General features: G+C 35.7%; 2 protein-coding genes across 3 annotated transcripts; both read right to left on the bottom strand.

Moving 5' to 3' along the window:
* Window positions 1-667: 667 nt before the first annotated feature.
* sytl5 (synaptotagmin-like 5) lies at window positions 668-21086 on the bottom strand. Of its 2 annotated transcripts, none has more exons than XM_084420263.1 (16): window positions 20873-21086; window positions 13336-13708; window positions 12688-12894; window positions 12338-12453; window positions 11549-11657; window positions 10980-11082; window positions 10752-10881; window positions 9750-9850; window positions 9439-9516; window positions 7358-7536; window positions 6440-6542; window positions 6170-6331; window positions 5916-6024; window positions 3701-3833; window positions 3417-3625; window positions 668-2085 (listed from the first exon to the last, which is right to left on the bottom strand). In XM_084420263.1, exons 2-16 carry the CDS (start codon window positions 13458-13460, stop codon window positions 1943-1945), a joined length of 2007 nt encoding a protein of 668 aa, XP_084276389.1. In that variant the 5' UTR covers window positions 13461-13708; window positions 20873-21086; the 3' UTR covers window positions 668-1942. The 2 variants fall into 2 exon arrangements, with proteins under 2 accessions (XP_084276389.1, XP_084276388.1); XM_084420262.1 differs by lacking the exon at window positions 20873-21086 and adding an exon at window positions 7709-7774 and having other exon boundaries at window positions 13336-13604.
* A 558-nt stretch (window positions 21087-21644) lies between these two features.
* On the bottom strand, window positions 21645-27470 carry asb11 (ankyrin repeat and SOCS box containing 11). The gene is made up of 8 exons (XM_084420839.1): window positions 27394-27470; window positions 25609-25712; window positions 24643-24722; window positions 24296-24403; window positions 24045-24195; window positions 23824-23958; window positions 22616-22801; window positions 21645-22516 (listed from the first exon to the last, which is right to left on the bottom strand). The coding sequence occupies exons 1-8, from the start codon at window positions 27453-27455 to the stop codon at window positions 22392-22394; spliced, it is 951 nt and encodes a 316-aa protein (XP_084276965.1). The 5' UTR covers window positions 27456-27470; the 3' UTR covers window positions 21645-22391.
* Between the last annotated feature and the right edge of the window lie 299 nt (window positions 27471-27769).

Below are 27769 nucleotides of genomic sequence, written 5' to 3'. Positions count from 1 at the left end.
CAATGTTACTGTTTTTACTGAATGTTTGATCAAATAAATACAGCCTTGGTGAGCAGAAAACTTCTTTCAGATAATATATCAATACAGCTATGTATGTATTTAGAGAGAGAGAGAGAGAATGGTTGAGAATAATAATTAAGATGTGGAAAAAGGAGAAATGAAGCAGCAAGAGTGGTTAAATAATAGTTTATTCTCTTTCTGAAGATGATAAAGTACAGTTCAGAACAGTCCTAAACACTGTCTACCTGATGAGAGAGTGGAAACAGCACACATACACTGAACATGCTGTGAATCAAACAGCTTTAGACAATATCAGACATGGGAACACTTGGATGTCAAACATCGACACTGATAAAGCCTTACACATGCCACAAAATCCCTCAATTTATTATACGGTGTGATATAAGGTCTATTTCACTTGACTGATTCTAACAAGAGTATTAGGTGTAAAAGGGGGTGCACACATTATTCATGGAGACCTCACAGTGACATGACGGCTCAAATGAATCAACTGGGGAATTAACGATTACACTAACCTCAAAACTCAATATAGGGGCTGTACGCATTGTGCTTATACAATATAATATGTGTGCATATGTATGTGGGTTTTTTTTTGTGTGTGTGACAATTTCAATCCCTCTTTTTTCTTTTTATATCCAAATAGAACCTTAAACCACTTACATTTTTATAGATAATTTTATTCTTAGGTTTTATTTGTATTTTCAGTTCTGGTAAACATCATGCATTTGTGCAGTGTGTGCTTTCTTCAACGCTAAACTACTTTCTCCTTTGAGGTGAGGCTTTCTGTGTGATAGAACAGTGGTAGTGGTGGGGGGGGGTCTACCTGACAACAATCATGTCATTGTAATATTTGCATGCTGAATTGTGACTAGTCTTTAGAAAACAGGCTTAAAGATGTTTTAATAGAAATGCAATATACTTGATCTACTTTACATTTGGGGTTACAACTATCATTTTACCAAAAACACTGGATTTTCTTCGAGGAACTGTAAATTAATCTAGTTAAAGGTAATGAACCACATTGTTGCCAGATAATCTTTTTTATGCCACGCACCTATTTTCACATTCTAACTGTGGAAAAACTAGCTATGAAACTACAGTACATTGTTCTCAGTTAGTCTGCCATTTGTACAAGTGTTATGGGCAGGTGGTATTTGTGCAAATTGGATTAAAAAAAAAAAGATCTTTGTTTGTGTGTGTGTGTGTGTGTGTGTGTGTGGAGGAAGTGCTTTGTGCTTTGTTCTTTCTGGACAACTGTGACCTTTGATTGTTGATAATGCTCACTATGCTCTTTTTAAATAGTACTCATGTGCTATTCAGTTATGACCAATGTGTGTGATTGTAATGAGGACACCTTAAAATAAAGTGTAACCTTATATATTAAAACAATTTAAATATACATTTAAGTACCACGTAATATTCTTTCTTCAGTAAGCCTGATATCAACAAAATTTGAAGCACACTATTCCGAGGATTGCTTAATACAGGTACTCAACTAATGTGAATGCGTAAATAAAAAAATAAAAAAGCTTATATTAAATATTTACATTTATTTGGGAGAGACTGTGTACCATTTTTTTGCTCTTCCCGTGTGCTTTATCAACATCAAGTACCGCACTGATATAAGTGATATATGATATATCTATATCTATATATGATATATAGATGATATATGATAATGATTGAAATCCAATTCCATGTGGTCATAACTGAGACATGTTAATACCAGGTGTAAATGGGACCTTAAAGGCCCATATGTGTATGCCACAGATGTGTTTTGAGAATTTAGGGAGCATATGCACGTGAGAATGAGAATCTGGGTAGTGTGAGTACTGCCAAAGAACATAAAGAGCACTTTAAAGTGTCTAGAGGTGATCAGATTTGATGCGTATTGCCAGGGAAACGGTCCCTCCTCTTCTCTCTATGTCTTCCTCTTGGCCATGCTGGATCGCAGCATCAGTGTGCACTCTTGTGGGACTTCAGGGTTGTCAATCATGCGTTGCCATAGCCGCTGCTCCTCGCCGCAGGAATCGTTCCAATCTACTTCTTTCCCATAACTCAGACCTGCAGGACACAAGCAGGTCATTTGATTGCTCTGTATGTAAGATCTAAACACAGAGATCTTAGCTGTACTGCTCAACTCTCAGACACCCACAGTGGAATCATTTCAAAGGTTGTTTAAAGAAATAAAATATACTTATGCAAAATATACTTTTTTTTGGCTGTTAGGGTTCAACCATTTTGTAAGCAATTCACACCAAAAAGCCCATTTAGTATATCACAGTGAAATTAAAATTGCAACAATGGTTTGTCATTAGGCTATTTTGAAACATTTTATAAAACAAAATATCTCGTCAAAATCAAAATGAATGAATTTACACTAGATGATATGTTTTTTTTGTGTGTTTGAAAATGAGTCTCGTATGCTCACCAAAGCCTGCATTTATTTCACCAAAAATACAGTAGAAAAAAGTAATTTATTGTGAAATATTTTGTATATTGCAATATATTTAAAAAATAAATGTATTTCTGTGAAGCTAAAGCTGAATTTTCAGCATCATTACTCCAGTCTTCAGTGTCAGGAACATGTCATGGTTATGTTTGAACTATCAGCACATAAATCTCTCACTGTCCACATTTACTTTGTCAGCAATTTAATAGGGGTGTGATAGTCCTTTCATTTTACATGTGAAGAGGTTAGCCAATCCTAATAGGGGTCCTTTATTTATAAGAGTCTTAAAGGTATAGTAGAAAAAATATCAAAAGGGCTAGAGAGGGTGGAAATTAGTCATGTAAACTGATTTTAGTGCAAGAAACTTTGAGTAATATTTGTAATTATAAACACTGTAAAAGGACCCTTTAACACAATCATCAAAGAATGAGTGAAGATATTAATAAAACATATTTGTAACAGCAAATTAGTTTAGCATGAATACAAAATGTGTTGCAGAAACTAATGCTTCATGCATCATTGATGATGGATTTAAGAGACGATTAGAAAGAACATTACAGTGGAAATTATATTCAAGAACATGTGGGACTGAATGATTATCTTAATTTGAGTTGGAGAACATTGCACAGTAACGCACAATATCAAATCTGAACAAATCTGTCCTACTAATATGTGGGAAATTCTGTGTGGGACTTCCATTAGTGAACGAAAAACTATTTTTCAGGTTGTGCTTTGAAAAGTTTGGCTCTTATTCCTGACAGAACTTGACTATTTTGTGATTGACTTTCAAGTGTTGTTATTGTTCAAAATTACGAATTCAAAATATTATAATATACCCATTGTTTGCGTAAAACGCTGAATTTAGCATGTATGCAGATCTTGTGGATTTTTGATCCAAAAATAGAGATTGAACTGAAAAAGGCTAAGCTAAAGAAAGACTGACCTGTCCCTCCCCCGAGCCGCACACCACCCAGGAAGACGTTGCTGGCAAGCGGTTCCCTGTCCCACACTGTCAGCTCCAGACACACGCTGTCCAGATCACTGTGCTTCAGGCCGCAGTATGTGAAGGTGTGATTCCAGCGTGGGTTTACAGTACGCTTCACCACCTCGGTCTTGTGCTTTGTGCTTTTCTTGTCATCAGGCAGTAGGTATCTGATACACAAGCAGAAAACCAGGAGTGTGAGTTTGCGAGATATACATGAATGAAATCAGAGGAATTCAGCTCACCCTTTGACGAATGGGTCAGAGGACCCTCCTTTAACAGCCGTTAGGTTTTTTGCCTCTTTAACCAGCAGCTCCACCATTCCTCCTTTAGGAAGTGTGATGGTCTTCTTCTTTCCCTTCAGAAATCCTCTTTTCACTGACAAACAGAAGAGAGCTTGATTACACACTCCAGTATTATACACAAGGAGCTTCTAGGAGCTCAAATACAAGCTTTGTTGATGGCACATTAAATAGTGTCCCGTAACAATGTTTAAATCATTAGACCAGTAGTTCCTAAACTGGGGCGACACATCTATACGAACAAAATGCTGAGTTTTTGCTGTTTAATTTAATTCTACCCCACCTTAAAACTTACATTAAAACCGAGCATGTATTTCTAACAGGCAAAATGCCGTAAAAGGTCATATACATGACATCCAATCAAATTACCTGACTGCATCCCACACAAGCACTGTGCATGAGAGGGTTGTGTGCTGCTGAGTCTGCTGCCTTAGCAAATCGAGCTACATTACTGTCATTCTCGGCATTGTACCTTTGTAAATGTAGGAATTTAGCACTTACTAGCATGAAGAACAAATATAGACAGAGAGTGCATAGAGATCCTTTTAAGACACAAACTCTCTTCAAAACAAAACCATACCCTGTGTGAGGTCTTGCTTTTAATGTTGAATATTATCATTATAAATATTATATGAGCAAGAATGCAACTTTTCCAAGTTCAAAACAAAATGGTAATATTAAGTGATGTTCATTTTAAACACATTATTGATTGCTCTTTTTTGCAACGAAATAATAGTTCCAACGAAAGCCACAGCAGAACTGCAACTGTTTCGTGAATGAATCTGAGGCTTTAAACGAATCCTGAAAGTCAATGTTTCATTCATAGATACAGTCACTTGCTTTGTAACTGAATGAATGAATGACCCGATGGCTCAAGCATTAAGACAGTGACTTACAGATACCTACTGGTGGTTTTAGTTTAATATTTAAAGGAAAATTCTTTATTTATTCACCCTCAAGTTGCTCCAAACCTGTATCAGGTGATGGATCTCATTGACTTTCATATTATGGCAAAAATACTATATACTAAAAACTATGGAAATCAATAGGGTCCCATCCACTGTTTGATTACCGACATTCTTCAAAATATTCCATATAAAATTCATACAGGTTTGGATCAACTTGAGGATGAGCAAATGACAGAATTTTTATTTTTTGGGTATACCATCCAAAGTATCACTTTGTATTAACCACCATTGCATATTCCTCTATTGAACATTTCTTATTTAAAACATCTGCAATAGAGTTTTTTATTTTTTTTGCTGTGTAAACTATTAGATATGTTAGATTAATGTACCTATCACAAAATTTACCTAGCATGAAAAGTACCTAGTTTTTAAAACACAAAATGTTTGTAAATTTACATTATGCATAAATGTAACTTTAAACAAATATGTCCTTTTATCATTTTATTATATGATATGATATCATTATCATTTACTTTTTATAGTATTTAAAATATGACACAGTGTTTTACAGGCATCAAAGCGATATGATATATAATATTAGATATTAAAAATAATTAAATATAATACTACTAATAATCACAATAAATAATTCTTCCACTTAGTAATATACTTAATTGTAACCTAACTGTAGGCTGTTTATGGCTTCGAGGCAACATCATAATTCAAGATCAATCCATAAAAAAATTATTGCCACATTAATATTAAATTCATAAGTGATGTTCAGCCAAGGAAACTTGACATCATCCCCTTTTATTCAAATACTATTAAAATTTTGTTAAAGATTTTGTGCTCGTAGTTGTGCTTGGAGTCATTTGCTTTATTTGTGAAAACGCAATGAAACATGGCAAATTTTGCGGACATAATTTTTGGCCAGGCTGTCATACAAAGAAATTATGAACACATGCAAAAACCAGAGAAGGCCAACAAACTTTATTTTGCACAGTAAAATAAAACCTCTAGCTGTAGTTTTTTTTAGCCAAATAATTTTTGTCAGAAAAATACCTTAACCAAGTTTAGTGTTTTGTTCCTCCCTCATATTTAAAATATAATTTAATATTTTTTTATGGTTTAATCGAACTTTAGGTTAATTAAAAAAAATATCCCCACTTTTTGCCACAACTGTAGGTCATAGATTTTATCAACAATGAAAAGGTGAAAGAAATTAAATAGAAATTATTTCTAAGTCATACCTTGCACTTGATCCAGAGGCAGGGAGACATTTCTCTCTGCAGGAATGTACTTCAAAACCACTGTAAGTTCCCCTTTATAGTGCATCACTGAGTCCACATAAGACTCATTCTGACACAGACACACACACACACACACACACACACACACACACACACACACACACATTTCAGTATCACACTAATCCATGTCAACAAATTTCTTTTTATCTCTCGCTGTTTCTGTTTGTGTGTGTGTGTGTGTGTGTTCAGCTCACCCTAGGCTGTAGAGAGAACCATTCCTCTATCTGCGTGTCAAACTCCCAGGAGTCAAAGGTCAGCTCCGTCTCCCCCAGGAAGTTGTTGTGTCCAAAACGATCATGATGCCACACAGAAACCTGCAGTGTGCGCGTCTCCAGCTGAGAGTGACTGACTACATACTACTCAAAGGGACAGACAGATAAGAGCCTTTAAATCAATACCTCATTTACGATATCTCATCAATCTCAATAGAAAACCCTGTAAGGCAGGATTGAACCCTCTCTTACTCTCAGGTTTTCGTTGAAGACTGGGTTAGTGGTGTTGCTTTTGATGCTGGTTTTCCGCTTGCTTTGACGGGACTTGTCTGGCAGGAGATATGTTTTAATATAGCTGTAAACACACACACACACACACACACACACACAATACCAAATTTGTTGCTTCTGTACAATATCAGTCTCTGACGCATCAGTATTAAATTGATATCTTACTTAGACAACAAATAATAATTTGATGATAATATACAATTTATGAGAATATATGTGGATACTGGACAGAGATAGATTTCTGTACCTTTCAACACATACTGTATTTAATTATTAATATTTCAGCAAATATTTCAGAACATTTTCAGGAAAATATCAGCTAAATCAAAACTGAAAATGACTGTATTAAATGAAATACAAAAAAAAAAAAAAAAAAAATGAAATACAAAATTCTTTTTGGAAATGAAAAAAGAAAAGTCTTTCGAGCTCTAAAAATGACAAAAAAATAGTCCTTGCATCCATACACATTTTCTAAAGCCATGCCATTGACTAAAAATTAAATCATTAAATTACTGAAAATCAGCTATTAACAATTGTTTCCGATAATTGAAATAAAAGTTCAAATAAAATAAATATGATGAAAGACTTAAAAATTACAAAAGCACAAACAACTATTAAAACAAACTAAAATGAAAACAAAATATAGAAATAATAGCTAATTGTAAAGTGTATAAACAACAATACTAATGTAAATAATTATAGAATTTACATTTAACATTATCACATGGAACTATCCCTTTAAATACAGTAAAAATGTAAATCTAATGTTAATATATGGACACCCCAAATACATGCAGTGCAGGGATGCTCTGCCAGGGCTCAAAGTGAAGTGTATAGCGGTCTCTCTCTCTCTCTCTCTCTCTGTGTGTGTGGCCTTACGCATCCGTGCGCTGTCTCCTCTCATCCCCGGTTGCTAGGCAGCGGCACTCGCGGACGAGCACGTTGAGTGCCCCTGTTTTATAGCTGTAAGAGATGTTGAGCAGGATCTCCCCGGAAACCCGCACGTTGCCATAGTCCCCCGTCTCACTGTACACGCTCATCATACTGTTAATGCTGGTCTGGAGAAAATATAGGGAGAGTCTTTGACTGTGCATCTTTCACAAGCTTGTGCTTAAATGTATGTGTGAATGTATGTGTAATACAGAAAGGCAAGAGAGAGAAACTGAAGCGAACACAGCAACAGACAAACAGACACACATCTGTACTCGAACACACACACTGAACACTCACAGTGTCAGCATCTGAGTCAGGTACATTAAGGAAACCCCACTTTCTCTCCGAGGCAGGTGTGGAAGACTAGAATAAGACAGGAGAAAGACAGAGAGCAGAGAAGAATGACAGTATGAAGGCAAGCCAGGAAAAAAAACAGAGAGCAGAGAAGTAGAATAAGAAAACCTATATAATGTGACAGAACACAGATTGCTAGAGGAACTTGTTCACATTTGATTATTGATTATTAACTGTTTAAAGTGACAGTTCACCTAAAAATGTACATTGTGTCCTATTTACTAACCCTGATGTCATTGCAAACCCATTCGTACGTCTTTCTTCCATAAAAAGAGATTTTATTTTCTAGTAATTCAGCAAAAAAAATAAAAATATTCAGCTGAATTTTTGGTATTGGCGGTAGTAGTTTTGAGGGGACGAAACCATTGACCAAAAAACACCATTTAATTAGTATTTCTCAGTAGCCGAATTAGGTGACTAAAATATTGAGAACTTTACTACGACTACGTCTAATTTATCACCTGAGAACATAAATCCCTAAACAGCATACCAAATTCAATGAACAAAATGAAATTACCCATACATACAATTTGGTTTTGGTTTCGGACTGAATTAAAAATTTAATTTCGGTTTAGTTTTGTTATAAAACTTATTCAGTGCATCGCTACTCTTTTCCATATAATGACATTGAATGGGAACTGGGGCTTTTGGGCTCCAAAAATGACAGAAAAACCCAATAAAAATAGTATAGGTTTTTTGAAGCCAAACATTTTATGTAAAATGTAGGACAGGGCATATGAATTTACATGAAGACTAATACGATTTAAGAGCTATGGCAGAAAGATTTGAAACAAGTAATAAATATTGTATCATTTCGGTCTACTCTTTGGAATATTTTATACTCTGACTTTGTCACACAAATTGAATTGACCACTTTAATGGTGCTTTTTGTCATTCACTTTCACTGTATATCAAAGAGTAGCATGAACATTCTTCAAAACATCTTTTGTTTTCCACAGAAGAACATAATTTAGATTTTAAATGATATAAGGGTGTGTAAATAATGGCAACTTTAATTCGGTGAAAACAGTTTCGCTAGTTTTTTTCTCTTTTCTTGTGAAGAGTGCTAAATGAAGAGGAAACACATCTGACTCATCTAGCTATTAGAGACTGCGTGTGAGCTATGAGTTATGTCAGCTGTTTTGAAAGAGGCCACTTGTCTTCATGTTTGCCTGAATTATTTCTCTTTGTTGTGTCTTAATGCACCACCTGCGTCTGTATGTGTGGCCAAGAACCGGGAACTATGACAATGATGCACTTTCAGTAGTTATTGCGAGTTTTATCAATGCTAGATTGTGCGATAAAAAAAATGCATACCAGGTGAGTCAACAAATTAAGTGATCTCATGTAACTGGATATTTTGCCAGGAGGAGGAAATGCTAATATTTACAAGGATATATATTTATATTCAAAAGAATAGCTGGAACGAGTTTTATAGGGTATACTTAATATCCGAAAAAAGAGGGTAAAAGCAATAGGTTTCTGGTTCCCCTTCTATAAGGCACACAAATATAAGTCTAAACATACAGTACACGCATGCAAAACACAGAAAAAGGAACAAATATATTTTGTTTCAGTCAGACATTTGCACAAAGCCAGCAAACACACACTGCAGCAAAGCACCTGTGATTATGTTGTTTTTTGTGTGCGTGTGTCTGTGTAAATCATTATACCATTGATTGCGCACTGCAGACGCTCCGGTTGGTTTTATAGTGTGCTGATAACACCGCATCAATGTCCTCATCCGAGTCCTAGAGCACAAACACTGCCTTCAGCGAATATCACACTGAAACAGCACTGCTTTTCTTTATGCAATCACTTCACTCAGTGATATGATATCATAAAAATCACATTACAGAAGACTGTCTCTTATCATTTTAACTCCCTATCCGGAAATCTATCTCATATCCTGCACACAGAAAAAAAAAAAAATGAACAAGATTGCTAGTGAGAAGTGGTTTAAGAGACTGTGGCTGAAATCTACCCCATCGTTCAGTCCTGGAACTGAGCGGCATCGACTAATCAGAGGATCTTCACTGAACCCCTCACCAGGATTACTGAGGTCCACCTCAGAGCGACTGCGATCTGTGAAGAACAGAAAATTTGATGTTCTGACTATTTTATATTATCTAATACTTCTAAGGACATAGATCGAGCCTAAGATCACAAGTGAAAATGGTAATATGATATTTACTTTTTTCATTACAAATTACATCATTCCCATAATTTAAGCAAAAGGTTGAACTGAAACACTAACACAAATTTCCGAATGTTTTAGTATTTGGCATGTTTGTGTAAACCCCGATGATCATGTTCTCCAGCATGATTTGAGAAAGATCCAAAAAGCATCTTGTGCTTTAATGGAAGCAAGAACATCTGACAGTCTGTACAACAATGGCCTAAAACTCTTGTTCTCAACCAGGGTTGAGCCCTCTAAGATTACTTAAAATGATTAAAATAAGACTAAACAAACATAAGCTAAAGCAAGTAAAGGAAAAAATATCAATATATTTTATAATATTTTAATTCACCGCTTCATAAAAAACATTTGCCTAAAATTACCACTGGTCTAAAAATGCTTATTTTAATTAGTGTCCTAGAAATAGTGCAGAATCTTGAATATTTCTACATAGATTTGTTTTAGTTCTACATAGAAAATGTTTTACATAGTATATCAATGAAGAAAAAAAAAAACATTAGAAAAAGAGGTAGACATTCTGTTTTTGAGGTAAGTATTGGTTTACAAATTCAAAGACACTGATTATTGTTTGTTTACATCATGACAGTATTTCCATTTCTTCTACATATATTTCTGTTTTACATGTTGTAACTGTTCATTTCCATGTTTAAATTAGATTTTCAGTGTGGTCTAAGTCAATTTTTTATATTAGAGTGAACTGATATAAGGACAGTTTCGCATGCAAATGTTGTTACTGGTGTCACTGGCAGCAATAGTATATATGTCAAGTTGTTGCCATGGTGATACCTGATGAGAGGGAGGCTCTGGATATGGCGATAGAGGGTGTGCTGGAATCTTTTTGTCTCCGCCCATCCGCCATCTTTTCAGAAGTGCTGTCACTGCTTTGTATACTACACACGCTCTCTGCTCCATCCGGCTGAACAAACACACGGACACGCACAGACAGTAAACACTGCTTTCTTGTCATGCACACAAGTCTGTATATAGGAATGCAATAGTGTTTTCGTGTGTTACCCTGTTTCTTGCCTCTGTCTGGGTTGGTGTTTTGACCATTTGTGCTCTCATGTTATTGGGTACCGCTGGTAACCCTGATGGCTCCACTGCAACCGCTCTCTTCCTAAAACACAGACACTTAATGAGAACGAAACACTGACAGTCTTATTGAGAAGACACAGGCTTGAGTAGAATGAAATGCTAGCTTATTGCACTAAAGTATATACTGCCTATTATTATCATTTTTTTAAATAATATGTGAAACAGTATGCAATATGCAATCATTTCAAACAGCGATATACTACATTGTTGTCACATGACCTCATTACAATGCATGTTTAATTAATGTTTAAACCACTGATGATATTACTCCTGGTTCATTTGTCACATTGCTAATGGTCGAGCATTGCATTGTTGCATACAGTGTTACATTTAAGCAACTGTAGTAGGTCTTCCTGTTTTTCCACACATAAAGAAAAAAAGCATACGCTGCACTGCATAATTACTATTAACTGCAGCAATTGTATCAAAGTAAGTGATTCCAAGCATAGCAAAGTCAAGCTCAGTGGACTGTAAATGATGCCCCTCACCCTTTCCTGTTCTTCCCTGTCCTTATCTGGAATTGGGACGTAGGCGATCTCTCGTACTGTGGTGTGGATGATCTCTCCCTCTCTGATGGTCTGGGAGAAGAGCCTCCATCTCCATAAACAAAAACAAATGTTCATAATATCGAATCGAATCAAAGCCGTTAAGCTAAATACACAGTCTTTTGACCATCTGTGTATTATTCAATAGTGACCAATAAAGTTTAGGAAATTAAATTTGGGTATTTGAACACGGTATTCTGCTCAGGGTATAGTGTTCTCAGATGATAAATTAAACCAGTAGTAAAGTTCTTTGGCAACAATATGTCAGCTGAACAAATTTGCATATTGCTTCTTTAGCATCCTTTTTGGTCACGGTGAAGTGCGTCCACACTGACATGTTCACCCGATGTTGCTTATCCACACTGTGTGCATGTAATAGATGCTGACACGGTCACTGGTTTCGGCCCTTCAAAACTATTCTGGCTGCAACCAATTTTGTGAATGTTTTTGGATGCTGAAATTTGAGGTGCATCACTATTAATTAACACAAAACCTGATGAGACTTGTACTTTTTTGTCAATGCTGCTGTTCACCTGAACATGAACAAACATTGATAATATATTTATTTTGTTTACACTGAAACATGTAACTATTCTAGTATTCAAATCATTAAAAAGAGCCTGGAGAGGAAAACCTTCCATTATGTCAGGGCATTGTGTAAAATGTATGGCAATATTTCCAGGCATTGTTTGATGGATGTTTGTGTTGACACAAACTCTGAGTTGATCTCACCTGGAGGACTGCTGAGGATTGACTGTTTGACTACATCAGTGATGGGTACACCGACATGTTGAAACCTCTTGGATCTCTCTTCCAGAAACCATTCTCCTGTAACCACCTTCAGTTCCCTATGACAGCAAGTCACACACAGACAACACTGTGTAAGCCACAATTATAGAAGTGACAAGCATAGCTTAATTGGTTCACCTATTAAAGAGCCTATGAACTGCAATTTTCCATACTGCGTTGACACATTTCCTATTGAAATAAGTTGGTGCAGAACATGGATTAAAAGCCAAAAAATGCATTTCATGGTGTCTTTCATCTTTTCAGTGTGTGTATGGATATTCTGTGTGACTCACGCAGACTTTGCACACACAGTGCATTTGCAGTTGCTGCCTGGAGGCGTAGCAGTGCAGAAGTTGCAGATGCGCCGATGACAGTTGGTACACACATTACCCCTCTGCAGGATGAGACCCAGCGCACGCAGACATACGGCACACTCACGCTGATCAGCTGAACTGCGCCGCCCGGCTCGCCTCAGTTCCAGAAGTTCATTTTTCAGCTTCCTGTAGAGGCACAAATGGCATCACTGTTGGGGGAGTAACTAAACGTAGCAAGCAACCCTATACATTAACTACAGTAGGTCTGTTTCTTATAACACGGTTCATCTATTCCAAAAAGAAGCTGAATTTTCCACAGATTTGAGTCGCTACATTTTAAGTATTTTTTAAGCAGAACATTTAGTTTATTATTATGCGTTTGAAATAGAATGGGGCATCAGTTACTGTCGGGAAACTGTCACTGTAGACAGCATCACTGATTATAATGAGTTCTATTTGCTTTTGTCGTGCTGCAATATAATTAAAAATGATGATCTAATTGGATAGTTGTATACCTATTTTAAGTAGCTTCAGTGTAGTTAGCAAGTTTATAGAATAGCTAACTACTTTTGCAGAAGAAAGAAAGAAAATGTCTGCTTGTGATGATGTGCAGGTGGAAGACTCTACCTGATGCGTTTCTCCTCTCGTTTCCTGACCTTCTCGTCTTTCTGGAGAACACTGAGGATCGTCTGCTTTTCGTGCTCCAGAAGGAAGGACAGATTAAGGGACCCGGCTGTCTTCGCCATGACCATTTAAAGAACTGCTCACAGAGCTCAAGGAAAACTCAGCCAATAAAACTGGCCACAAACCAATAAAAATTAAGCTTCATGAATGCAGCTTGAATCCTTATGATTTAATGAAGGATTGCTTTGGCACATCTACATGTCGACACAAAGGTCATCTGCCCGCTCCTTCAGACGATAACATTAATCTCTCAGCAATTGTGGCAGGTCTTGTGATCCTATTGGTCAGTGCATTAACCCTTTCACCTGCTGAATGCCTGCAAGAATAACATCCATATAAATAAGATCAGTGATCAATCTGGGTATTTTATGTGTAATACAATATACATGCTAAATCATGATTCATGTCTTCTGACCTAGTTAACTGTTCATGATCTTTAAAAAAAAATTTAGTTTAATATAATACAAAACATAGTTACGTTCAGAAATAAAAAAGATGCGCCCAGTACATAAAAAAACTTCTATTGAAAATAATAGTAAGTTGAAAAAAAAAAGAAAAAAAGATTCTGTGTTTCCATCAGTCTGCCTGCAAAGGTCAAAGAAAGAGAGGGTAGAAAATCATAATGAAAAACCTATTATTACTCTTTTCAAAGCAAAAAAAAAAAACATCCACCTTGGCTCACAAGAGGGAAAATTGCTAAAAATGTCTGACATGACCACTTTATAACTATAATGATTATGCCTCTCATTACAAACATTAAACACAAAACAGTATCTTATAAAATATAATAGAGCACATTACATACATATGGATTATACATGCATATCCTTATATATAACAATAATTTAGAGACAAAATCAAGCACTTTTTATCTATCTGCTTTGTTAATAGACTGACAGTCCAGATGTCAGTATGAGAGCCCAGCCAATCCGATACAGCTACAGCTACAGCTACAAGTCACCATTTAGGTTTTTATCTAAAGCGACAATACACTAATTGCAGTGGCAGTCTGCCAGCGGCAATCTGAGGTGAAGTGGCTTGCTGGAAGAGCACAAGAGTAATAGAACAGGGCTGTAATCACTGTACATCATGCATACTTGGGACTGAACCTACAACCTCTGCATTAATAGCTGGCACTTTCCACACGATAATAGGGCTTGAAATGGATGAGAACGAAAAGTTAATTCAATAATGAAATCCTACATCCTTGTCAGTCAATTTTCTTTTTATCTGGAATCCACTAAAATACAATAGAGGGAACATCATGCCATAAAATTGTCTAAATTGTGCCTTACATTTTTGGTAAAAGTTAATCATTAAAGTTGTGATATTCACAAACCATTATAGAATGTATATGAATTTTATAATTATTCATTTATTTTAATTTTTAGCTGAACTAATATTAATACTACTATTAATAATGTATATTATAATATTGTAATGATTATTATAATAACATTATAATATCATATTCATGTTTTGTTTTTTTGTAAGACAGTCGTTTTTTCTAACATATCTTTTGGCTCTTTCTCCAAAGGACGTGGAAATTTTTCTTTTATTTATATATAAAAAAAAAATCATTCTTAGAAAGCGGCTTTTTAATCATTTTAATCATGTTCAGTTGTCTTTACTGGAAGCCCCATCAAGACTGAAGCATTTTACTGGCCTGGATCTGTGGAGGACTTATTCATTTCCTGTTTGGAGAACTGATTTATGGGTCATATCCAACTCGTCTGTTTGCATGAACTATGTAGCATTTACTGCATGTGTGTATGTTACCTAATTTTTGTTGTAGGTTTGTTTGAAATTAATAGTGAATGGCAAATGGGTAGGACACCAGTACACCAGTGTGTGTCTGTGTGTGTGTGTGTGTGTGTACAACTTGCTTTCTTCTGTGTTGTCTGTCTGACAGAATCTGATACACCATGTCTAACAGGCCAGCCTACATAATCAGAACCTTCAAAAGCTGTTTTTCACACCATCATTTACACTTAGAAAAGCGTCTGCCATTGGTGACACAACCACATACGTACAAACAGGTGACATTATTTGTAATGTCGCAGCCAAAAATTGCTTTAGACAATTCCATCTGTGTATGTTTGTGCATTTGTGTGTCGTTCGATTAAGTGTCTGACTCAACAGGAAGACATGGAGCAAAATTAATTAAAATTTCTCAAGCAAGAACTGTTTACGGGGACACACAAATACATGCAGATTAAAAATTTAACTTCAGTACCTCTGCTGAGGTAAAGGACAGCATGTGCCAGCAATATCTAGCAGCACTACTAATAAAATAAAAAAAGCTCTTCTGAGTCTTACTGCCGTCATCGTCAGGCAGTTGTTATATGCGTTTGAGTCTGAATGTTGGAGTGCTCATTATACACTCCTGAGCAAGGTGTACTGCTGAGATGCTTCAATAAAAACTGCAGGGTTACAAAAGGTGTGGTATCTCCCTAAATCCCACCCTAAGCACACACATTAGTGTACACACAGCCCTGTATAAACACAGCAACACACAGTTCTCTTACGTCGTTGTTAAGCAATAAACACAAGCGTTCAAACGTTTAGGGTCAGTAATATTCTTAATGTTTTACAAAGAAGTCTCAGACATGCTCTCCAAGGCTGTATTTATTACAATTTAAAATAAATTTTAAATAAATGTTTTTATTTTTGTTTAAATTTTAATTCTGTGGCGACAAAGCTGAATTTTCAGAAGCCATAATTCCAGCCTTCAGTGTAACATGATCCCTAAAAATAATTATTATATGCTGATTTGGTGCACTAGAAACATTTCTTTTTATGTTAAAACAGTTGTGCTACTTAATATTTTGTGAAAATTGTGATGGATTTTTTTTCAGGATTCTTTGATGAATAGAATATTCAAAAGAACAGAATTTATTTGAAATAGATTTTTGTAACAATGTAAAAGTCTATTGTCACTTTTGATCAATTTCTGAATACAATAATTCATTTCTTTAAAAATTCCAAACCTGTGTGACTGGACTTTCCGTGTTTTCACTGTTATACGGTAGGCGGCGCTATGATGACACATCTTCTGAAATAGCCTAGTACTGAATCTTCTGATCAATACCAGAGAATGTCTAATAGAAAGGTCGTTTCCGCCACAGAATACTTAAAAAAAAAAGAAGATAATTACGACTTTTTATCTCACAATGGCGAGATATAAAGTAAGTATTGCGATATATAAACTCACAATTGCGTGTTATAAAGTCAGAATTACGAGATATAAACTCGCAATTGTAACTTGTAGTTTATTTCTCGCAATTGCGAGTTTCTATCTCACAATTCTGACTATAACACGCAATTGCGACTTTATATCACGCAATTGTGAGAAAAAAAGTTGCAAGGAAACAAGCTTCCATACAATTATTCACAGGTGAAGAAGAAGCAGAAACCAGCGATAGCATATGTAAGCAGATGCATATGTAAAATAACGCAATCATTAACATTAAACAGCATATAAATCATGAAAATTACCCACATTCAAATTTTGATTAAATTTTTTTTATGAAATGTATGTTTTTTTATTTTTATGAAGAGGGTCTGATCTTTCTTTTGATATATTGCATGTTCAGATAGCCTATTCATACAACAATAATTCATTGGGGCCATGAAACTTTTGTGAAAATGATCAAAAATGTTGGAGTGGCGCTGGCTGGCAACTTTTTTCGAAAACGCTGGCAGGGGAAAAGAGTTAAGACACAACAATAATGTCACTTTTAATGAACCTCAGGCTCTAGTGCACATGAAGACACCAGACAGGAATTAATGCTGCCTTCTAATTCTCCTGGGAAATTCGTATTTACTGCTCGGAAGTCATTATTATGATGTGATGAGTTCAAAAGATTACGGTGGGGACAAAAGCATAAGATTTCATATTTCTTTATCTCTTTAGTTACTGACAAAAGACAGGAAGCTTTTCAGCCCTAGTGCAACATAATGAAGCGCAATGGATGCGCATTAGGTGTGTAATTGGTTATTTATCAGTGTATTTTAGCTTTCTCATGCTGAAATGCAGTTGCACAAGCCTTATTTGTATTATGCATCAACAGTACGCAGAATGCATGCAAAATAAACAGTGAAGTCAATATTGAGCAATGTTTTAATTGTGACATGCCTCACAATCCAGATTTTCCACTGGTAATTAAGACACCGTGGTGCTGTTCATGTGTAAATATGATCATCCTGACATGAACTGAAAGCAGCATGAAAGATTACAACATATTGCAAGAACCATGGGAAATAGTTTAGTGCATAAATCTCAAAAGAACAAGTCAACAAGCTGCCAGTCCATCTCTCAGCTCACAGTAATTACTCCTCTAATGATGGAGACACATTCACCAACAACACCTGGCTTAATGGAGATTCATTTCATGCATGTTTTATGCCTTACAGGGAGGCTGCATTAGCATAATAAAAAAGAGACGCAGATTTATGAAATGCAGATTAGCAAGACAAATTTGAGACTTGGGTAAGTATGGTAGTGGACAACCGATTTTCAGTAGCCAATGGCAATATCAAAATCTAGAGAGCAGGGTGGCTAAAGGTAAGCATAATGCCAATGCACATGTTTATTGTAATTTAATGGCAGAAATTACATTATTTTACAGATTTTTTACTCAAAGAGCTTTATGTAAAGAACACAAAGGGGAACAACTTCTGTTTATCACCAGACAAACTCACCATATATGGTGGTTCACAAACTTGTGCATGTAAGTAGTAGATGTAAAGGAAATGTTGTTTTCAGCCCTCCACACACTTTCAGATTGCATATGAAGTATACCCTGGACTAATGACATGCAATGAAATATAATGATGTCCTTCTCTCCAGCTGTGCCCCGTTGAATCTTTAATGCATGCCTCTTCTTTAAACACACATACACACAAATCAATACAAAATGTCAGTTATGGATAGTCAATTGTTAGTGTTAAGGTCCTTCAGTAGAATATGTGCAGTACATCTCAGTCAATCATGAGAGCACATTATATTGAGGTATACTGTCTGAACATGACAGATTTTGGTCCTTCTATCTGCAAAGTCAACCCACATTCTCTTTTTTCAAGACCAGTGCACATTAAAATTAGAAAAAGGCCTTAAAAATTTAATGAGTTTGCTTTCAGTCTTTTTTTATGAATTTTACTTAGTTTTTATGAACCTGCTGTCACTAACGTCCCTGTCTATATAGCTAATTATGTTAATATTTCTATCTTTTAGTGAAGATAATAATACATTTTCTGTGTGACCCGTATGCATGTCACTCTTTTACATATATTATGATCGTACAGTGATTTTGTAAGGGTGAAATTGTGCCTCAAATACACAAACCAGCCAACTTTGTTAAGTCTAGTTTTTTTATGATGGTTGAAATTTGTTGCAAGAGCCATCTGTGAAAGGACTTCCAAAGAGAAACAGAAATGCAAATTTTCACAACTGCAAATTCTTTAATATCTTCATTGTTTCTTCTAGACTATATTAACACTCTCTACTCCTCTCTGGTGGAATGAGCTGCCAACCTCCACCCGATCTGTTGAGACATCACAACTGAAGACATGTCTCTTCCATAGGCATCTTTAGAGTGAGAATTATGGATTTTTAGGGGAGATGGGGGTGTTTAAAAAAATAAAAAATAAAAAAACTTTTATCACAAGATGTGTATTGTGATTGTCAAAACATTTGGTAACTGAACAATTTCATTAAGTTTAACCAACAACATGTTACACAATGAATGACTGGTACTGTGTTTTTTAGTAGGGCTGGGTTGACACAAATTTCATGATTTGATTCATAAACTTGCAATTCGACTTGAATCTCAATTCAATATTTTGATAAATATCAGCTACATGGAAAAGGAAAAAAATTATTCTCAACTAATGCTGTAATCTATTCAGGTCAGGGAACCCTTGTCAGGTGGTACATACAATTAACAACTTATGTATACAATTAATATAAGGAAGTTTTTATAATAAAAACGTTATAATAATTTTAAAATTATATAAGAGTGAAAATATAATGAATATGTAATATAGTGCATTTATTTAGCAAAATGCTCCTCTCTCTCTCTCTCTCTCGCAATACAATGTTCCCCAGGCCCTAGTAGCCTACTGTGTGTTGTTGCCCGGTAAGTATTATCTGTCTTTTATTAATGCTGTTACAGTGGTAATCACACTGAGAACCAGAACAGACTTCCTGCTGGTGTATTGAACTAAGTGCCCACTCACACGAGTGGAAGAGTGCAAGTTATACACGCAGATTTGAGCCCTAATTACTTACGGAGGTGACAAAAGCAGTGATGGATAAAATGCCTCTAAGCGTGTTAGCCTCTTGTCACATGCCGGGAAGGTAATGGTTTAAGGTGTGGTATGTCGCCTTTTGTGTACTATGAGCAACAACATACAGTAAATCACTTCTGTTTTCAGAAGCTTTAGCTATTTATACCCGAGTGAGGCATAATCAAGATAAAAGGCCTCAGGAACAGCAAATCAGTTTGACTAGTGGGCCAGTTTGACATTCATGACGTCATAATAGCCCTGGACAGCTTTCCGCTTGGTATCATACTAAAGGATAAACACAGTGCACTGGCACGTGCTTAAAGCTGTAATCGTGTGGAAGAGCATCTTATAGATCACCTCACAGAAATCGTCACTGTACAAGGTTATATCCTACCTCTCTCTCTCTCATATAGGCTATAGGAAATATAGAGGAAAGGTTGGCAAGTTGATTTCTCTAATGCATAAATTGCTTAACTGCTTGATCTAGCATTGGTTTTGTATATTGGCTTCAAACAACTACTTCAAAACTAAATTATGTATTTCATTTTGTAAATTATATCTTACGTAAATATAAATACAATCATATATTTTTTTAAATAGTCAAATGGACACATTAGAGCCACAATGGAACACATTAAGATATTTTGTCCCTAGGACTTATAAGGCATGCATCTACAGAAATTCACTTTCAAAAATAAACACCCCAATTCATTTTCACTGTAGTAAAAAGTAGGACAACTAGCCTAATTTAATATGTGACAGATATGTGATGTGATGTTCAGCGTACAATGAACACAACCGATTAGATTGTAGTGGCACTTTTGAACTTTAACAAAAAAAATATCCTACACAAATTTGAAACCGACTTCAGGCTGCCTCGAAAAACAATTACAAAAACGCTGTGGTGCATTGCACCTGTTCAAACACCTGGTGAGACGACATTATATGTAGCTAATGCCACAACAGCGTTAAAACCGGCTTGTTTGTCATGGGATATCTTCTGATTATGACTTTTGCGGGGTTTAAAATGTTTTAAGATGATGTAACCGATATATGAAGAAGATATAGCCTGTTAAACATGAGACAGAATGGGAGCATTGAAGTTCCTGCGTCCATCTCACCTTAAAGCTGCGTTTATTCCCTCAACCCGCATACATGAAACACACCAGGATATAAACTGTTGTCCTACCTGCCGCAGCCTTCGCACGTGAATATCCCGTGAACTGCAGTGCTGTTACATGGTCAAGAGCAGTTTTGTAGTGCTGTGTTCATCGCAGCCCGAGCTTCTAGCGCGAGGCAAACCCCCCCACGCACCCGCCGCTGGAGATGTTCATAGCGTGGGCGGAGTTTGCGCTCCCACGGATTCCCCGTGACCGTGTACACACACACACACACACACACACTCGCACGCAGTCTTTTACGTGTCTGCATCATAGGACTGCCATATATTAGAGACTAGAGAGGAAACATCCTCAACATATTAGTCAGCATACGAGTTAGACAGACAGACAGACAGACAGATAGACAGAGATAGATAGATAGATAGATCTTAGCCTAATGTTCATTCATGTTTTTTATCTGGGTTTTACTTTAATGGATATCGTATTTTGTAATTAGCCTACAAGATGTTTGGCAGAATTTGTTGTTTTGTACTTACGCTATATGGTATACAAAACAATCATAGGTAGGCTACGTAAAAATAGGTAGCTTCTTAAAGCCATTTGTAGAATGCGATTTATCCCAATCTACCCTATAAAATTATGAGGGGGAAATAATATTATCTTAATTATGTTACAAAGCTGCCATCTACTGGATAGGTCAGGTAATTCTCGTCTGTTAATGAAAAATAGCTCAAATACTCAATTTTGTAAAGAGTGTAAATGTGCAATTGTAGACAGTGTGTGTGTGTGTGTGTGTGTGTTATTTCAACAAATTAATATTTATTTATTTATTGTTTATTTGAATAGGGACAGATACAAAAAACATTACATAAAGAACAATCCGATGCCTACAGTGTTTATAGCCATGACTAATTCGCAACACCAGTCCCTAGAAGGGCTTTTAACAGTTAAGAAAATATATATATATATGTATTTTTTTTTTTTTACAGTGAATACAATAAAATGTCCAGAAACCAGTTAGCACCAATAAAAATAAGTATAGTAAATAAACACATTCACTCGAACTCACACAGATCGCACACCTCACATAGACACAGCTATACATCTCATATGGCATGATCACACTGCTGCTGCTGTATGAACCAGGCTTTTGTTCGTTTTTTAAAGGTGGACAGTTTAGTTAAAGTCTTTATATTTGTAGGAAGCCAGTTCCACAGATTGGCTCCTTTCACAGAAAAAAAAACATTTTGGGCAAAAGATGTTTTACAAAATGGAACTTTACAGTCTCCACATGTAGCAGCTCTTGTTGATCTGGAGGGTTCCAGCCTGTTCACAAATCTACAAAGTGGCTCAGGTGCAAGTCCAGTCAAACTTTATGTGTCTAAGATTAACAAAATTAACAAAGTTTAAGATTTTATGTTTACTTAAAATGTAACAGTGATGGAATAGCCTGTAAATGCATACAAATATTGTATAAAAGTAGCTACATTTATACAAAGATTATTTACAGATAAAAATGTGCACATATAACGTGACTAAAAGAGAACAAGATTACGGAAGAGTGTTTGGAGAATATCTATGTGTGTTTTAATGATAGAGAAGATAATTGTGCAGGGTATGTGGTAAGCAAAGCATCTTGGTTTTCTTTAGTCCTTTTTGTCCCAGCGAACGTCGAATAGACCATCTGCACAGTTGAGAAAGAGAGCAAGGACCTGCAGAACCGATCACAAGCCAGAATCATTATCGCAACATGCATTAATGCAGCATAATAGTACAGGGGCATACTTGGTGTTTAATTTGTGTTTATTTACCTGCGGTCTGCAAGAGATGTTTGATACTCTGATCTGTAGTCAATTCCAGAGGTTTCTTTCCCTCTGAGTTCCTTGATGTCCGATCAGCTCCATGCTCCAACAGTAGCTCCACCTCCTTTGCCCCGCCCACTCTGGTCGCAGCATGTAAAGGTGTGTCAAGACCCCGCCCACATTGCACATCAGCGCCTAGAGAGAGACAAGGAGCACAGTGATTAGCAGTGTTGCTATTGTTGACTAAAACTAAAGCTAGGACTAAGGCTACTTAAAAACATTTTTGGTAATTGAAATAAAGCTGAAATAAAATGTATTCATATTATATTATATAATTAGGCCTATATAAAAATATTAGGGTAACACTTTACAATAAGGTTCATTACTTAACATTAGTTAACTAACTTAGTAACATGAAATAAGATTGAACAATACTTCTTCAGTATTTATTAATCTTAGTTAATATTAATTTCAACATTTACTAAATTATTAAATCATTATTAAAATCAAAGGTCGTATTTGTTAATAATAATAATGCACTGTGAACTAACATGAACAAACAATGAACAGCTGGATTTTTATTAACTAATATTAACAAATATTAATAAATACTGTAACCGATGTATTGCCCATTTTCAGTTCATTTTAGTTAATACATTAACTAATGTTAACTAATGAACCTTATTGTAAAGTGTTACCAATATTAGATTAAAAACTTAAATTGAAATGAAAGTTATAAATAAATAAGACAAAATAATAAATAATAAAATTACTAAAACTGAAATAAAATGAAGACTGTGTGTTTGTGTGTGTGTTAAAAGCTATAAAACTTAAACTAAAATTAAAGTGAACACTGAAGATATAAATTACAAATAATGAGTATTAAATATTTAATACATTTTATTACAAAATATTATAACTGTATAAAACCAAAATAACCCTGCTAATTAGTGGGAACAAATAATTATATATGATTTAAATTGTATTTAAACTGTATGTATTTATATATGTATTTTACATCCTCTCTAATTGATTACTTGCTATTTAATTTATTTAGTTGTAACTAAACAAAAAGAAAGAGACAATACATGATCCAGATAGGGTATTTTTGTTACTGTACTACAGTAAGGTGCATGTGAGAATCACCTTTGAGATAACACAAAATGAAACATAAATGTATTTATTATCCCATGAAGGGTGGCGTGTGTGATTCTGACCTGAGATCAGCAGGCTCTGAACACAGTCTGTGCTCTTGGATTCACATGCACAGTAAAGTGGTGTTCCTATGCTGGACAACTCCATGTCCACATTCACACCATGAGACAGCAGCAGTTCAACACATGCTGTGTGACCTAAAACATGTACACACAGACATCCGGTTTACTGAAATCCCAATGTTAACAGTTCTCTGTAAATTCACAAGAATCATCACATATACCTCTCTTTGCTGCTTCATGAAGAGGTGAGCTCCGCAGATGAGCCGGATGGTGGACAGAGCTGTACGTCAGAATGAGGCTGACGAGAGTGGGGTTTCCACTCCAGCATGCATTGAAGAGAGGAGTAACTCCATCCAAGGAGACAGCATTCGCCTGAATGCAAACATATTGTAGGCATTAATGCATGTTTATGCAGAGAAAAATAAAGGCATAAATATTGCAAATAAAGAGAAAGTTAGGCCTATATACATACATCAGCGCCATGTTCCAGGAGAAGTTTAGCACAGATAAAATGGCCTCCAACACATGCTTCATGCAGTGGTGTGATTCCATCTAATGTAGCCATGCCCACATTGTATCCCTATAAAAATGCAAACATGGACAATTAATTTCTTTCATTCATAATAACCATTTGTTTTAATACATAGTCTGTCCTTAAACCTCAATATGTAATAGTGACCCAGACGAGTCGGGCTGGTTTATATTATCTAGTCCAATGACATTCATACTTATTTCAGAGTGGATTAAGTGTCCAAATACTTTTTGCGAACTCGAATTATTTAGCTATCCAGTTTGAGTAAGTGTTCCTCCCATTAGTACCTGTGAAAGGAGTCTTCGCAGTGGCAGCAATCTTCCATGCAAAGCAGCATCGTGTAGAGGTGTTCTGTCATCCCAGGAACCTAACAAAGCAGAAACATAGATATTTAGATGAGGATGTGCCATATCACATTTGTTGATTTGATATTTAAATAATAATCAGTGTTGGGGTAATTACAAGAAACATTACAAGAAATACTACTTAATCTTAAAGGTATGTAATCCGATTACTTTTTTCAAGTAATTAGTAAAGTAAATCAGGAATGAGGTGTAGTTATTGCAGTTAAATGTGAGCATACATTTACTCATCTCACTTGCACAAAAAACAGATTCAGTATTCCTCAAAATGAACAAAAACAGTGAAATGCAAACTCACAGTTGTTTTTTAGAGACAGAAAAATGAACGGGGATTAGAAAATTAACCAGGGCCAGATACAAAAATTTGAAAGCCAATCTCTTATAGATGTTTTGAGCATGTGCGCAGCTCACAGAGCCACAACTCTGACTTCAAAGAAGTCAAATTAGCAAATATCCCGGGAAAGTATCCTCCAAGTATAGCCAATTAAACCCACACTCAATCCCTTCTTTTTGGAAAAAGTTTATCACTTAAAAGCTATTTAAACAAATTATTCAAAACCAGTCCTGCTGTAAAGTCAGATTGGGTTATCTTCTAGACCATCATTCCAAGCCAAAGTCAATTTCCTTTTTCTATGTCCATATAATTGTACAATTGAATGGTCTGACTCTGGAACGCTGGCTTGATGCTATATAGTATGTATGTTACTATCATACATGTTTCATGGTCCAATGGTGACAAATTTGTTGATATAAATTGAGGTATTTTAGGTAGTGTAATAAAATTGTAAAACAAATTGTGAAAACAGAACGAGCTTGGTTCTTGTCGTAAACGTGTTTGACTACTGAAAACATTCAAGAAGAGTGAGAGAATAAGAGAGGAGGAAAACTCACCTGCCATTAGTGTATTACACACTTGTCCTCCATATGTGTGAAACCTGTGATCCAATGGCTTACTCCAGATGCTCACTTCATCATGAACCACAGCCATCTCCAAACTTCACAAGAAGACAACTCAGAGACGTTGCAGGAAGAGAACAATTGTGATAGTGGTGGCCAGAGAAACTCTTCAGAGGAGTTTATATGGCCTTCAGAGAAACAAGAACCACCTTGGCAAGAATGCACCTCCCACCGTTATCAGTGATATGGGCTTACACCCCCACCTCCCCAAACTCCAGAGGTGAGAATCCCCCACATAAACAAATCTCCTCAAAATGAATCGAAGGGCCAGAGGCGATAAAACATTAGATGCAAAAACATGCATCAGCAAGCACCGGTTTCACCAGTTTCACCAGTTTCAGAGAACAAATTAAAGTCATTATGTAAAGACAATATGTCCCTAAAAAGTAACTAAGTAAAACTGATCTTCAACCTCAAATTAGATATGATTTTGTATACACAGCAAGAGAAATAGCTAACCAAAGCCAATGTAACTGCAAATGTAATTGGTGATACAGTAACTGCCTCTCCAGCAAAACATGATTTGCATCCAGTGTTATGCAGAAACAGGATCGTTCTAGCTGGATAGAGCAGCTATTGAATGTGCATGTGTGTGAAAGCAATCAGAAAGGGCGATAAGTGCTAACGACTCCTGGATTTAGCCTTGAATGGTTGTGTTTTATCAGCCCTGTTTGGGTGTTAGCATACGATTCCTGATCCAGACAGTGACCTGACGGTTATCTATGGAAGCTTGTTTCCGCCACTGAATAATAAATGAATAATAATAATTGCGACCTTTTTATCTCACAATTGCGAGTTTACATCTCGCAATTCTGACTTTATTTCTCAGAATTGCGAGATATAAAGTCAGAATTGCGTGAAATAAAGTCGCAATTGCGAGATATAAAGTCAGAATTGCGTGAAATAAAGTCGCAATTGCGTCTTATAAAGTCAGAATTCGGACTTTTTTTCTCGCAATTCTGACTTTATAATACGCAATTGGGAGATATAAAGTCAGAATTGCATGACATAAAGTCGCAATTGCGTGTTATAAAGTCAGAATTGTGAGATATAAACTATTCTGAGGTAAAAAAAAAAAAAGTCAGTCTTTTTTCCCCTTAGAATTGGACTTTATATCTCACAATTCTGAGAAAAGATATCAGAATTGCGAGATATAAACTCGAAATTATGTGTTATAAAGTCAGAATTGCGTGATATAAAGTCGCAAAATTTTGCGAGAAAAAAATTCTGAATTCTGACTTTATTTCACACAATTCTGACTTTATAAGACGCAATTGCGACTTTATTTCACGCAATTCTGACTTTATATCTCGCAATTCTGACTTTATAACACGCAATTGCGACTTTATTTCACGCAATTCTGACTTTATATCTCAATGTAAACTCTCAATTGTGAGATAAAAAGTCGCAAATATCTTTTAAAATGTTTTACTCTCTGTGGCAGAGACAAGCTTCCATAGTTATCTACAACAAAAACAACTTTACGTAAACATAACAGTCACACATTTAAATTAAAATTTCACATATTGACTTATTTTAATGTATATTACTTAGTTTGAATTTTAAATTCAACTTAAGGCGAGACACGGCAGGCAAAAACATTGATGCAGTGGTCAGTTTTGAGCTAGTTTACTCCTTCAATATGTGTTCTTTCAAGCTGCTATAAAGAAAACGTTGAAAATATACATTAAGATGTTTATTTGATTAAATTTTGTTTACTTGCGGCAGTCAGTTTCTGTTTCTCCCGAATTTACCAGGAAGTTCGCATTCCAACGCGACATGCCGAGATCCGTCTGTTCACTGAAGTCTGTCATGACAGGTATCGTTGTAAAGCTCTGAGTCTCCTGCACAACGCTATGTAACCCAAATATGGGCATTTCCTTTCTATCAGTAACCAATCGTGAATGTCCAAAGTGGGAATTAAATTGGCCTGATTTATGTGACATTTTAATTTAAAAAAATATGGCGAAAATTTAATTTTTTTATGGCTATGGACAGTATATTTTGATTTCCTAGGTAATGAAAGCATATATCCTGAAATCCCTCTGAATTTTTATTTTCATCATGTGTGTAAACAAAATAAAAAAAATAATTT

The sequence above is a fragment of the Rutilus rutilus genome (genome assembly GCF_951802725.1).
Source record: "Rutilus rutilus genome assembly, chromosome: 10".
Classification (NCBI taxonomy): domain Eukaryota; kingdom Metazoa; phylum Chordata; class Actinopteri; order Cypriniformes; family Leuciscidae; genus Rutilus; species Rutilus rutilus.
Note: the sequence above shows the minus strand (reverse complement) of the source record. Positions and strands in the feature narration are given on the sequence as shown.